At 53.3% G+C, this 14789-nt stretch overlaps 1 protein-coding gene across 3 annotated transcripts in view; it reads left to right on the top strand.

Annotated features, from left to right (window-relative positions):
* The first annotated feature begins 5326 nt into the window (after positions 1 to 5326).
* tafa4b (TAFA chemokine like family member 4b) overlaps positions 5327 to 14789 on the top strand; it is a 492967-nt gene continuing 483504 nt past the window's right edge. For 2 of the 3 annotated variants that reach the window (XM_038810609.1, XM_038810611.1), the window contains exon 1: positions 5327 to 5833. In XM_038810609.1, the coding sequence (XP_038666537.1) occupies positions 5820 to 5833 (14 nt within the window). In that variant the 5' untranslated portion in view covers positions 5327 to 5819. Of the gene's footprint in view, positions 5839 to 14789 lie in introns of all 3 variants that reach the window. The other variant, XM_038810612.1, reaches the window with a different exon arrangement.

The following is a 14789-nucleotide window of genomic DNA, read 5'->3' as shown; positions in this document are numbered from 1 at the left end:
TTTGGATCTCTATCCCAAAACGAGCATCCAGAAAAATAGATGACATATTGAGGGAGAAGTGGGGAGGAGATTGAGGATGGGGAGGGAGTTTGAGATATTTAAAGAAATTTGAACAGCTTTCAACAACGATTCTGCTGGTTGGTCAAGACACAATAGTAGCACCAATGCCCGATTGAAAGGGATGGTTGCTGCTCCTCATTTCTGTTGCAAAGTGCATATTAGTCGCAGCATTTCCTGGCCTCTGTCTGCAGGGGCCGACACGGTGCCCATTTAAAGATTCAAACTCTTGGCAGAAAACATAAAATATAGCATTAACGCTGAGGAACAAATGTGCGGAACACTCCACACACACACACAAAATTGTATTTTCTGGGAAGCTGCTATCAGATTCTGAAGTTTAGATTTATGATGATTCTTCACAGATGATTCTTCAACCCTGCAGAAAATGGCTTATGAAAACAACAGGCAGAGTGTGTGTGGTTTGCATGATAAATATTTAATTGGCTGTAAGTCTAGTGAGTTACACCGGCAATGGAAAGCGGAGAGACAGGCTTGCTGCTGTATAAAGCGAAATGAGTGGTGGGCATTAACGTGAGAAAAAGAACAACTCTTTGGTGAAAATAAAACATAGAATCAGGGACATTCTATTAAAGTGATATCTATGTTCACCTAACACTATTAAGTCTGTGCTGGTCACCCTGTTGCAGCTTTCAATCATTTTCTCTTAATCATGAATATTGTATAGTTTCGAAATAATAACAACATATACATTATTTGCAATGAAAGGAAATCCATATTTTTGAATCGATATTGTACATATTACGTTGTGCAACATTTGAACTTATTGTGGGAACATAAAACGCAACCGGGTATATATTTGTATGATTGGATGCAAACAGCAGAAAGCCGTTCTTAAGATATGGAACAAATCCCCCAACAAGTACCAACGAGAGAATTAATCTAATACTTTGGTGTCGTTTATTAAGAATGTATTGACAATTGGTCACCAATACTGTACTGTCAGCCACTGATGTTGTCAAGTCAGTATCGATACTGCACTGGTATTTCAGTCACCTGTACTATATTTGCTGGTTATCAATCTGCATTGGTGGTCATTAATCCTGTTTTGTCGGTTATTGATGAAGTATTGGCAATCAGTTATCAATGCTGCACTGGCAGTTACTCATACTGTGTTGTCAGTTACTCAAACGATATTGTCGGTGACTAACACTGAATTGACAATTCGTCTTTAGTGCTCCATCGTCAATTATTAAACCTATATCATCAATTATTAGTTTTGAACTGTCAATCAGTTTTACCATATCGTCAGTCAGTATTACTATGTTGTCAATCACTAATACTGTATTGCCAATTGTAACATATTGTCTCGTATTGAATGGTTAACCAGCTTCCCTATATCGTCAGTTGTAAATAACTCATGACATACAGTATTCTTAATCAGTCATCAATGTTTATGACTGATCAAGAATAAAATATCAGCCATTCATTTTCTATATGTGCAATTTTATAGCTAGGTAGTTAACTCGTAGTTTTCGGTGCATCAGCATTATAGGTGTTAATATATTGATTGATTTTGCAATGTTAACTAGTTATTAACGTTGTATTAGTGTCAATTGTTGAATTTTGCCAACACATTACCGAAGACACCTTCGTAAGAAGTAAAATGATGTGGTAAAGCAGACTGTGACAGGTTTGTTTTAGCTTTTGATTCAGACTGAGATGCAGAAAACAATACTTCCACACTAAAGGTGTAAGATACAGTAATGCAAGCAGAGTGAGTGCCTGAGAAGACTGAGTTTTTGGTTAATGAGGGTTAGTTCCACCTATCCGGCCCACAGGCTCAGTGGCGCTTGCTTTGCTCCTGCAGGGAAGCAGAAATCAAGTCAAAATTAAGAATGGCATTTGAAGTATTAACATGGGGATCTTAAGGTGCGGCAATCGTAACTTGAGCCTTGACTTAACTATAACAATGTCCACAGGCCAGTGTCGGACGGGCTGTGAACACAACCCAGTTGTCTCGTGCGACGTCTCTCTAAATGCTAGAGATGTTTAAAAACCTCCCTTCCATCTTGCAGTTCAGACTGATATTCGCCAATAGATGGAACTCGCCGCCGTCAGTAAGTAGATCAACAGAGTCTCGGTCAAGTTGCCTAAAGGTGGCACTTTCTAACACACTGCACCCGCAATACGTGCAACATTTATTTTAAACTTGCTGTGCTGCCGTCGAATGTCATGGATAGCTAACCCGGGGTTGGCAATGTCGAACTGCAATACGGTGTAAGTTATTTAAAATGTCTAAATTCAGTTAATTAAGGCGAGTGGGCAAGGGGCGAGCTACAAATGAAGTTTGGATTACTGGGTGGGTTAGCACTCACCCCCACATCACCACCATCCCGCCCTCCTAGACACCAGCATGTGGACGGGCCAGCTTTATACAGCTTCATTGTCTCACACCAGCAGACAGCAGCGTCCGGGGCCGCAGCACATTGGCCCCGGGACAGGTCAGTTTCGAGTGTCCGGGGTTCATTTATCTTTACACACAGTGCTTCAAACAACTTAACAGCTTTCAAGGGTTTAAACCAATCAGGAATCTAGTTCGAGGTACCGAACGGTATTACTGTACAGAAAATTAAATTGAGGTATTAAAAGCAACGGAAGACGCCCTGGGTATGAAATGCAGCCTGAATATCTCTCCTATTGGTCACAGGGGTCAATGCAACATAAGGTTGTGTGAGAGACTCCAGAGATTTCAGTCTGCTAATCCTCTTATCTATTTTCTAATGAAATCCAGCGAGTTGAAGAGGCGGAAGCAGATGGGCACTGATGAATTTCTTGCCTTATTGAAAGAATGACCCAAACGAAATAAAGAGCAAGCGTCTTGCAGAGGCTGCCGGCGATATCAGCCGGCAGGGGAGGCGCGGCTGCGGCCTCGCGTCATTCGGGCGGCAATGTGAGTGGAGGGTTCACTCTGTCAATGCCGGAGGTGCTGGCAGTAAGGCAGCCAGCCACACACACACTGTCCACACTGCCCTGGGAAGCTGCAGGGCACAGCCAGCCAGCCACACACACACTGTCCACACTGCCCTGGGAGGCTGCCGGGCACAGCCAGCCAGCCACACACACACTGTCCACACTGCCCTGGGAAGCTGCCGGGCACAGCCAGCCAGCCACACACACACTGTCCACACTGCCCTGGGAAGCTGCCGGGCACAGCCAGCCAGCCACACACACACTGTCCACACTGCCCTGGGAAGCTGCCGGGCACAGCCAGCCACACACACTATCCACACTGCCCTGGGAAGCTGCCGGGCACAGCCAGCCACACGCTGTCCACACTGCCCTGGGAAGCTGCCGGGCACAGCCAGCCACACACACTGTCCACACTGCCCTGGGAAGCTGCCGGGCACAGCCAGCCACACACACACTGTCCACACTGCCCTGGGAAGCTGCCGGGCACAGCCAGCCAGCCACACACACACTGTCCACACTGCCCTGGGAAGCTGCCGGGCACAGCCAGCCAGCCACACACACACTGTCCACACTGCCCTGGGAAGCTGCCGGGCACAGCCAGCCAGCCACACACACACTGTCCACACTGCCCTGGGAAGCTGCCGGGCACAGCCAGCCAGCCACACACACACTGTCCACACTGCCCTGGGAAGCTGCCGGGCACAGCCAGCCACACACACTGTCCACACTGCCCTGGGAAGCTGCCGGGCACAGCCAGCCAGCCACACACACTGTCCACACTGCCCTGGGAAGCTGCCGGGCACAGCCAGCCACACACACTGTCCACACTGCCCTGGGAAGCTGCCGGGCACAGCCAGCCAGCCACACACACTTTCCACACTGCCCTGGGAAACTGCCAGGCACAGCCACACACACACTGTCCACACTGCCCTGGGAAGCTGCCGGGCACAGCCAGCCAGCCACACACTGTCCACACTGCCCTGGGAAGCTGCCGGGCACAGCCAGCCACACACACACTGTCCACACTGCCCTGGGAAGCTGCCGGGCACAGCCAGCCAGCCACACACACACTGTCCACACTGCCCTGGGAAGCTGCCGGGCACAGCCAGCCAGCCACACACACACTGTCCACACTGCCCTGGGAAGCTGCCGGGCACAGCTAGCTGGCCACACACACTTTCCACACTGCCTTGGGAAGCTGCCGGGCACAGCCAGCCACACACACTGTCCACACTGCCCTGGGAAGCTGCCGGGCACAGCCAGCCAGCCACACACTGTCCACACTGCCCTGGGAAGCTGCCGGGCACAGCCAGCCACACACACACTGTCCACACTGCCCTGGGAAGCTGCCGGGCACAGCCAGCCACACACACTGTCCACACTGCCCTGGGAAGCTGCCGGGCACAGCCAGCCACACACACACTGTCCACACTGCCCTGGGAAGCTGCCGGGCACAGCCAGCCACACACACACTGTCCACACTGCCCTGGGAAGCTGCCGGGCACAGCCAGCCAGCCACACACACACACTGTCCACACTGCCCTGGGAAGCTGCCGGGCACAGCCAGCCAGCCACACACACACTGTCCACACTGCCCTGGGAAGCTGCCGGGCACAGCTAGCTGGCCACACACACTTTCCACACTGCCTTGGGAAGCTGCCGGGCACAGCCAGCCACACACACTGTCCACACTGCCCTGGGAAGCTGCCGGGCACAGCCAGCCAGCCACACACTGTCCACACTGCCCTGGGAAGCTGCCGGGCACAGCCAGCCACACACACACTGTCCACACTGCCCTGGGAAGCTGCCGGGCACAGCCAGCCACACACACTGTCCACACTGCCCTGGGAAGCTGCCGGGCACAGCCAGCCACACACACACTGTCCACACTGCCCTGGGAAGCTGCCGGGCACAGCCAGACAGCCACACACACTGTCCACACTGCCCTGGGAAGCTGCCGGGCACAGCCAGCCAGCCACACACACACTGTCCACACTGCCCTGGGAAGCTGCCGGGCACAGCCAGCCAGCCACACACACTGTCCACACTGCCCTGGGAAGCTGCCGGGCACAGCCAGCCAGCCACACACACACTGTCCACACTGCCCTGGGAAGCTGCCGGGCACAGCCAGCCAGCCACACACACACTGTCCACACTGCCCTGGGAAGCTGCCGGGCACAGCCAGCCAGCCACACACTGTCCACACTGCCCTGGGAAGCTGCCGGGCACAGCCAGCCAGCCACACACACACTGTCCACACTGCCCTGGGAAGCTGTCGGGCGCACAGCCAGCCGAGCGCTTGCTGCACTTGCAAAGTGCTGAAGAGGGAGGAGAGCCCGAGGAACAAGGCAAGGGAGGGGAATCAGAGAGAAGCACCGTTTACAAAAAAAAGCATCTCATCAATTCCTGCAACTTTTGCCACTCCCGACTCCAACCCAAGGACCGTGAAAATGGGCTTCTTTTAATCGGACCTCTGGAGGGGGAGAACTCGATGGATATACGATATTTATAGTTATCCTTGCTGCCTCTTCAAGAAATCAAGAGGATAACCGAAACACGAGCGACCGAGAGAGAGATAAACAGACAGAGAGAGACCCTGGATGTGGCAGGAGCCATTTGTCAGCATTGCCCAGGAAGGAAGGCTGCTCTCCGGCAGGATAGGGCGGCGTCCAGGAGTCCGCCAGTTGCTGTCCCGCTACTGGGCTTGTAACCTCTGAGGAGTGTCTGCAGCTATGGAGCGGGGAGATGTACATGTGGTCGTCTGAGAGGAGAGGGAAGACACCCTGAGCGGCCACCCTCGGGGACAGGGAGCACAAAGCAGTGTTGCAATGAGACTCTTCAGGTGAGGTTAGAAGTTGTCGCCTTAAACTTTTCAAGCCGATTACAGATTGAATTTGGAGTTGCTTCGTGTTATTGATCGCCCTTCCGTGTTTGGGAAAGTTGAGGTGAGGCGACCGAAGCAGAACCAGAGTCACACACCTCTGCGGGTTACAGTGAATGGCATTGGTATACCAGCAGGATGTTGTGAAACATCTTCACTTAGACCATTTCCATTTTAACAACAAATATGTACATTTCACAATCGACTATCAGTACCTTTATGGAGTTTACACCGATCATTACTTTTTGGAGAAATTAGTTTCATGGGGTACCTCGCATTGTTAGCGTGGCTCTGTTTAAGTGCGTGACTTGCGTTGTTGTGCGCGTTAGTCTATGTTAGTGTATGTGCCTGTGCATTAGTGTGTATTGGTTTGCGTGTCCGTGTTTGTGTGTCAGTTTCTGTGTATTGCTGTGTGCCAGTATGCGTGTTAATTTGAGTTGGTGTGTGATGGAAATTGTGTGTTCATGTTTGATTGTTAGTGTGTGCACCAGTGTTTGTTAATGTGTGTACCACCATGTGTGTGTGTAATGTGTGGATTAATGTGTGCGTGACTGTATTAGAGTGTGCGTTATTGTGGGTTGGTGTGTGTGTTAGTGTGTGGGCCTGTGTTAGTTTGTGGTTTAGTGTGTGACTGTTAGTTTGTGCTAGTGAGCGTGTTAGGCTGTGATTGTGCTAGTGTGTGGGTTTGTGTGTGACTGTGTCAGTGTGTGTGTTAGTGTGTGACTGTGTTCGTGTGTATTAGTGAATGAGTTAGTCTATGTGTTAGCCTGCGTTAGGGTGTGGGTTAGCCTGTGTGTTAGTGTGTGAGTTAGTCTCTGTTAGTGTGTGAGTTAGTCTGTGTTAGTGTATGAGTCAGCCTGTGTGTTAGTGCGTGAGTTAGTATGTGAGTTAGTCTGTGTTAGTGTGTGAGTTAGTCTGTATTTGTGTGTGTGTTAGTGTGTGGGCTAGCCTGTGTGTTAGTATGGGTTAGTCTGTGTGTTAGTGTGGGCTAGCCTGTGTGTTAGTGTGGGTTAGTCTGTGTGTTAGTATGGGTTAGTCTGTGTGTTAGTGTGTGGGCTAGCCTGTGTGTTAGTATGGGTTAGTCTGTGTGTTAGTGTGTGGGCTAGCCTGTGTGTTAGTATGGGTGAGTCTGTGTGTGAGTTGGCCTGTGTGTTAGTTTGTGACTGTGTTAATGTGTAGATGTGCACTTTAATTACTTTACGACTGTATGTGTGCGTGCGAATTTCCTTCCCGGCTATTTAACTTGTATGGTTGTTCACCTGGATTTATTTTAAGGATATTTTATCGATCTACATTGATAAAACCACACTAACGACTAACCACTGATCTATGTGTTTTCTGGTGTGATTGGTGTGGCAGATGACACACATTCTGGAAAGCCCCATGCACTCTGGACTGGGAAAGCTGCGGGGTTCGCTGCTGCACCTTTGCGAGGGGCTGGAGAGAGCTGCGCTTCTCCCAGTCTGCCGCCCAACAGCAAAGTCAACGGGGAGCGGCTGGGAGCTCTCGCTCACCTTGCTGCAGGAGATAGTTATGGACCGCGATGCCTTTCACTACACGTGGCGGTCAGAGTCCCGATTCTCTTATTGCTTGTGTAGAATTACAACGGTGAGGAGAGCGAGCTGTTCGCTCTGGGGCGGGGGGCTGGGGCGGGGGCCGGATCTGGGGGCTGGGGCGGGGGTGGGATCTGGGGGCTGGGGCTGGGGGCTGTATGGGGGCGGGGGATGGGGCGGGGGATGTCTGGGGGCGGGGCATGGAGCTGGGGGCTGGGGACTATATGGGGGCTGGGGGCGGAGGCTGTATGGGGGCTGGGGGCGGGGGATCGAGCTGGGGGTTGGGGACTGTAAGGGGCGGGGGGCTGGGGGCGGGAGATTGAGCTGGGGCTGGGGGTTGTATGGGGCTGGGGATGGGGTTGAGGCTGGGGGCTGTAGGGGGCGGGGGATGGGGCGGGGGATGTCTGGGGGCGGGGGATCGAGCTGGGGGTTGGGGACTGTATGGGGCGGGGGGCTGGGGGCGGGAGATTGAGCTGGGGCTGGGGGCTGTATGGGGGCTGGGGGTTGTATGGGGCTGGGGATGGGGCTGAGGCTGGGGGCTGTATGGGGGCGGGGAGCTGTATGGGGGCTGTATGGGGACTGGGGGCGGAGGCTGTATGGGGGCTGGGAGCTGTATGGGGGCTGGGGGCGGGGGGTGGAGCTGGGGGATGGGGGCTGCATGGGGCTGGGGACTGTATGGGGGCTGTATGGGGGCTGGGGGCGGGGGATGGAGCTGGGGGCGGGGGGCTGTATGGGGGCTGGGGGCGGGGTTGGAGCTGGGGGCTGTATGGGGGCGGGGGGCTGTATGGGGGCGGGGGGCTGGGGACTGTATGGGGCTGGGGGCTGTATGGGGACTGGGGGCGGGGGATGGAGCTGGGGGCTGTATGCGGGCGGGGGGCTGGGGGCTGTATGGGGACTGGGGGCGGGGGATGGAGCTGGTGGCTGTATGGGGGCGGGTGCGGGGGATGGAACTGGGGCTGGGGACTGTTTGGGGGTGGGGACTATGGGGGATGGGGACTATAGGGACTGGATGGGGGCTGGGGATGGAGCTGGGGCGGAGGCTTTTTGGGGGCTGGGGACTGCATGGGGGCTGTAGGCTGTATGGGGGCTGTATGGGGGATGGGGACTGTATGGGGACTGGGGACTGTATGGGGGCGGGGGACTGGATGGGGGTTGTATGGGGGCTGGGGGCTGTATGGGGGCGGGGGGGCTGTATGGGGGCTGGTGATGGAGCTGGGGGCTGTATGGGGGCGGGGGATGGAGCTGGGGCCTGTATGGGGACTGGGGATGGAGCTGGGGGCTGAGGCTGTATGGGGGTGGGGGATGGAGCTGGGGCTGGGGACTGTATGGGGGCTGGGGACTGAATGAGGGTTGTATGGGGGCTGGGGCTGTATGGGGGCTGGGGACTGTATGGGGGCTGGGGTCTGTATGGGGGCTGGGGTCTGTATGGGGCTGGGGACTGTATGGTGCTGGGGTCTGTATGGGGCTGGGGACTGTATGGGGCTGGGGTCTGTATGGGGGCGGAGGCTGTATGGGGGTTGGGGTCTGTATGGGGGCTGGGGACGGGGGCTGTATGGGGGCTGGGGACCGTATGGGGGCTGGAGCTGGGCTCGGGAGGGGTAATCGGCGCCTCAACACTCTGGGCGGGGTGGAAGTTTTTATTTTGCCAGGCGGCATTTACAGGATGGTTTGCTTGGCTGTAATTGGTATTGGCAGGGACATTACCTCGCTATCAGAGCTGCTTTGTACAGAGATTACCTGCCACCTTCAAATACTTCACCAAACTGCACTTTCTTCTGGATTCTATCAACTGAGGGCTTCTCCCTGGCACCCTTTCTTAGATCATTCAGTCCTCGGCAGATCGGACAGTTTTCATTTCATTCCCCCCCCTGACAATGAGCAGATGTCAGGGACTCGAGGCAACATCCGTCTCTCTTACGATTCAATCTCCATTTGTAAATGTGACCCCGGTTCCTGTAACATCTCTCAGAGCTGCCAGCATTTCCTGGGGGATTACCTGGTGCACCGAAATCCTTTGTGCTTCCCATTCTCCTGTCCAGTTATTCGCATTCCCTGTTTACTCCCCCATCCCATTACAGAAAAGCTGATCTGGCTGCGATGTCTATTTGATCCTGGCATGGAGCTCCATAATAAATGTCAGTCTTGGCAGAGTCGGGGGCTCTGGCAGACACGCTGCAGCCCTGGCACTTTCAGCGGGACATGTTTGAAGAGGTTCAGCAGGGAGCGGCCCGGAATCCAGGCTGAGATACTCCAGCAAACGGGGCTGGACACTATTGACCCAGCCTCAGAAAGGAATGGAAATGATTCTCCTTAAACCGATTTAATCAAAGCCAAGCCGTTGCTGTCTCCGATTTTAGGGACTGGGATGACGAATTGATGGCGGAAGTGGCTCATTGTCAAATCTAAACAAACGGCCTCGGGTTTTGACTGATGCAGGAAGACCGTCTGCACCAAATCTCTGACACCCGAACGGAAATCATACTTCGTTCTTCCGCGATTCAGCTACGGCCCTCATACATGCACATTTCCCCCACCTCCCAGGAGGGTAACATGTGTCACAGGCACAATTCGAGCTATAATTCCAGTAATGCCCTCGGACTACATTCCCCATGATACCCTGGGACTACATTCCCCATGATACCCTGGGACTACATTCCCCATGATACCCTGGGACTACATTCCCCATGATACCCTGGGACTACATGCCAGATGCTTACTCGGGACATCTGCACGTTCTCCCCGTGTCTGCCTGAGTTTCCTCCGGGTGCTCTGGTTTCCTCCCACAGTCCAAAGACCTGCACGTTAGGTGGATTGGCCGTGATAAATTGTCCTCAGTGACCAAAAAGTTTAGGAGGGGTTATTGGGTTACAAGAATAGGGTGGAAGTGAGGGCTTAAATGGGTCGGTGCAGACTCGATGGCCCGAATGGCCTCTTTCTGCACTATATGTACTATGTATCTATGTATGTGCCTGTCACATCCACAGTATAGGGTGCAGAGGGCCAAACACACACACGCACACACACATATATCACAGGCAGAGATTTCCAGTGGGCATCCTGTATACCATCCACAGTCCCATTAATTTACAATAACCAGAGGGACACGGAGAGAGTGTGTGGGGGGAGGGGGAGAGAGTATGTGGGGGGAAGGGGAGAGAGTGTGTATCGGGAAGGGGCAGAGTGTGTGTGGGGGAAGGGGCAGAGTGTGTGTGGGGGAGAGGGAGAGTGTGTGTGGGGGAAGGGGCAGAGTGTGTGTGGGGGAGGGGGAGAGTGTGGGGAAGGGGGGGGAGAGTGTGGGGGGAAGGGGCAGAGTGTGCGGGAGGTGGGAGAGAGTGTGTGGGGGGGGGGGGCGGTGAGAGAGAGTGTGTGGGGGAGGGAGAGAGAGTATGTCGGGGGAGGGGGAGAGAGTATGTGTCGGGAAGGGGCAGTGTGTGTGTGAGGAAGGGGCAGAGTGTGTTTATGTGGGGGTGGTGAAGGGGCGGGCAGAGAGAGTGTGTGTGTGTGGGGAGGGGGTGGCTGAGAGAGTGAGTGTGTGTGTATGTAGGGGGGCTGTCGGTGGGCGGCGAGTGTGTGTTGTCATGATATGCAGACATGTAAATAATGATTTACAGACAGGCAGCTAATGAACACAGAGAACAGGACATGACCAATGAGCAGGCACGGCACTCGGGTGGTATCTCACTATAAAAGGCACGAGGCGCTCACACTCCGCCTCTTTCCACTAATGAACATCTACAGAGTGAGTCAGGGTGTATGTACAGTATCAAACCTCCAGCACGTAGCTAAGAGCTTGTCTTGTTTAGCAAGACAGAGTAACCACACTTAGGTTAGCAGAGAGTCGAACTCATAGAGAACTGTGCTAACTGTGCTACTGGTTCAATAAATTAGATTGAACTAACTTCAAGGTCTGGTGCATCTTTTGGTTAAAGCTGCATCCAGTTGCAGCCCGTGTTATTCCTGTGTACATAACACATCATGCTACCAGGAGACTGCTTAATCTAGGTGGTTTACCTCAGTCCGTTCCGTGACGACCAGCAAATGTAAATCGGCACAATGGAGAAGATTCAGGCTCCACACCAGCTCAGGACCTCTGGCAATCACAGTGCCAACTGGCGGACATTCAAGCAAAAGTTTCTGCTGTACATCGAAGCTTCAGACCTCGTGGGTGCATCTGATGCAAGGAAGATCGTGCTTCTCCTCTCAAAAGCGGATGATCAAGCCATCGAACTCTTCAATTCTTTTCACTTCTCTGAAGGCCAGGACAAGACGTTTCAGACCATCCTGGACAAGTTTGACAGTCACTGTGAATTGGACACCAATGAAATCTTTGAGCGCTACATATTCAAACAACGTCTACAATGTAAAGATGAATCTTTCAACTCCTTCTTAACTAACCTCTACCTGCTCGCGTGCCCTGCAACTTTATTGCTGACTCCATGATCAGAGACCAAATAGTTTTTGGAGTTCACTCTGATCCTCTGAGAGAGCAGCTACTGAAAATCAAGCATATGACCCTGCCAGTTGCGACTGAAACATGCACAGTGCACGAGCACGCCAAAAATCGCTATGCCCAGTACAAATTGGCTGAAAATGAGAAACTTGCCTCCCACGAGGCAGAGAGTGTGCAGGCCATCTCCCGGATGCAGCACCTCAGCATTGATGAAAGCGGCCATTTTGCGCGTTGTTCCTGGGACCCCACGCATGCGCGATGCGAACGGGATAACGAAGCGGCCGAAACCCGCACTGCGCATGTGCAATGATACGCGGAGCGTCAGGACGCCGATGTCATAATGTGCTCGACTGGGGCCACGCCCACTTAAAGAAACACTGCCCTGCAAGAGGCAAGCGATGTTTAAACTGCGGGAAGCCTGGACACTATGCAGCCTTGTGCAGGTCTGCACCACCAGTCGGGTCAGCGCTGCCAATTCTGACGACGGCGCGTTCAAAGTATGCAACAACGATTACAGGATTCTGATCCTGGCAGCACAAAGGATCCAGAGGAAGACTGCCTGGACTCCGCCTACTGTGTGGACATCATTACCAAATGTGAATATACCACATCCAACTCATCACAAATTCAAGCCATCCTTGCTGTGGATTCGGTGGACGAATGGCGTGCGGTGATGCAGGCCAACCACTGCTCCATCCAGTTTAAAGCTGGGCACAGGTGCTTCTGCAAACCTCCTGTCACAGGCAGATTTCAAACGCATCAAGAAGCCGCCCAAGGTCCTTCCAGCAGCTTGTAGGCTCCTGGACTACAACGGAAATGCCATCACGGCACTGGGATCCTGCCATCTACTCATCTCCAACTGCAGCACCTATGCACGGTTACGTTTTGAAATTGTCAAGCCAGACAGGGCATCCCTACTTGGCGCACAGGCCTGCAAGCAGCTGAACCTCGTGCAGCAGGTTTACACAACGACATCCTCCTATGTGGATTTTCAGGCCGGCATTGACGACATCCTCGCTCAGTATCCAGATGTGTTCGACGGGATGGGCACGCTCCCATATCGATACAAGATTCTGGTACCACCTGATCCCAAGCCAGTGGTCCACGCACCACACCGGGTCCCGGCTCCGCTGAGGGAGCGCCTCTAGGCACAGCTTAAGGATCTTCAGCAACAGGGCATCATTTCCAAGGTAACTGAACCGACTGACTGGGTAAGCTCGATGGTTATGTGTCAGTAAGCCTTCGGGAGACCTGCGCATCTGCATTGGTCCCAAGGATCTCAATAAGAATATAATACGTTACTTCTGATGGTGGCCATGTGGTAGGTTGCGTTTTCGGCAGCTCCTGCTGCTGACGGACTAATGGACCCTTTCAAGGAGCTTTGATGTCCCCTTTTCGACGCAAACCGGCAGGCAAACGGCGCTAGAAGGCTCCCCACAGCAGTTTATGAAGGGGACCAGGAGCAGGACGGCCAAACGAACGACCAGCGAGAAGCGGCAGGAAAGGGTGCAGGAACAGAAAATGGCGGCCGGCTTGGATCAGGCAGCGTAGGCCCAGTGGTCGCGGGAACAGCAGGAGTTTCTTAGAAGCTGCTTTGCTGACCTGAAAACGGAGATGCTGGCCCCAATGAAGGCCTCGATGGAGAAAATACTTGAGACACAGAAAATGCAGAAGGCGATCAAGGAGATTGAGAAAAATGTCTCGGATAACGAAGACGAGATACTGGGCCTGGCCGTCAGAGTATCCCAGAGTACATAACACAACAAGAGTGTGTGTGGGGGGAGGTGGGGCTGAGAGAGAGAGAGAGAGTGAATGTGTGTATGTGGGGGGAGGGGGTGGGCGGAGAGAGTGTGTGTGGGGAAGGGCAGGTAGCCGGAGACTTCATTTGCTGTTAAATATCATTCTCAGAGTGTTAATGACTGGTACAACGCCCAAGGGAAATCCCTCTGAGTTTTAACGAAAGAGAAAAGGCAGTGTTGTAATTACAAACCTTTAAAGGCTTCGACCTGTAGAAACTGTTTCTCATGCCAATGCTAATTGCAATAATCTTACCCTTCAATATGATATTCTACTCCGGACATCCTTAGCATCACCACTCCCCCACCCCCACTTTGGATAAATCAAAACTGCTGCAGTTATTGATAACCCTTCACCAACTTCTCAAAATATATCAGTCAATTAATCTGATCCGAATGCCACAAAAGACACATCTCAATAATTGCAGAGTAATGGGCGACTTTCTCTTCAAAGGCGCTCCTTAGCTCGGTCAGGCAGATTGTAATTTGGACTTAATTTACACAGAAATAATAGTGAAGAGATGGTTACACACTGCTCTACTGGACAACTTTATCAAAAATAAAAGGAATTAGCCACGCAGTATAATTGGTGACTGTGTTGGCAGGGTTAAGCTTTCAGCCACATGTCGGTCTGTCATCAATGTAATGATATGTATAATCTAAGGAGAGTAAAGGGTGAACAAGATGATGTTCATGTATATCAACACAAGATGGCATCACTGAGTGGTCTTATAAAAGGCTGTGGGCGAAATTCTCCCATCGGGAGACTATGGGCGCGATTCTCCGCAAAAGCGGCGAGTCGTAAAGGCTGCCGTGAAACTGGCCGTGTTTCACGGCAGCCTCCGCGCCCCCTCCCGGGACCCGATTCTCCCCCCTGGGCGGGGCTAGCAGCGGGGCCCCGTGAACCACGGCATCGCGGCCTTAGCGACCGTCGCTAAGTCTGCGCGCCAAGCGTCACGCCGGCTGAGCGCACAATGTCGTCAGCCGCGCATGCGCGGATTGGACGGCTCCAACCCGCGCATGCGCGGGACTGTCATCTCCCTCGGCCGCCCCGCAGACTGATCCTGCGGGGCGGCGGAGGGAGAAAGAGTGCATCCGTTACGGACGCACTGCCTGCG

Source organism: Scyliorhinus canicula, chromosome 11 (assembly GCF_902713615.1).
Source record: "Scyliorhinus canicula chromosome 11, sScyCan1.1, whole genome shotgun sequence".
Lineage (NCBI taxonomy): Eukaryota > Metazoa > Chordata > Chondrichthyes > Carcharhiniformes > Scyliorhinidae > Scyliorhinus > Scyliorhinus canicula.
The sequence above is the reverse complement of the archived record's forward strand: the minus strand, read 5'-3'. Positions and strand labels throughout refer to the sequence as shown.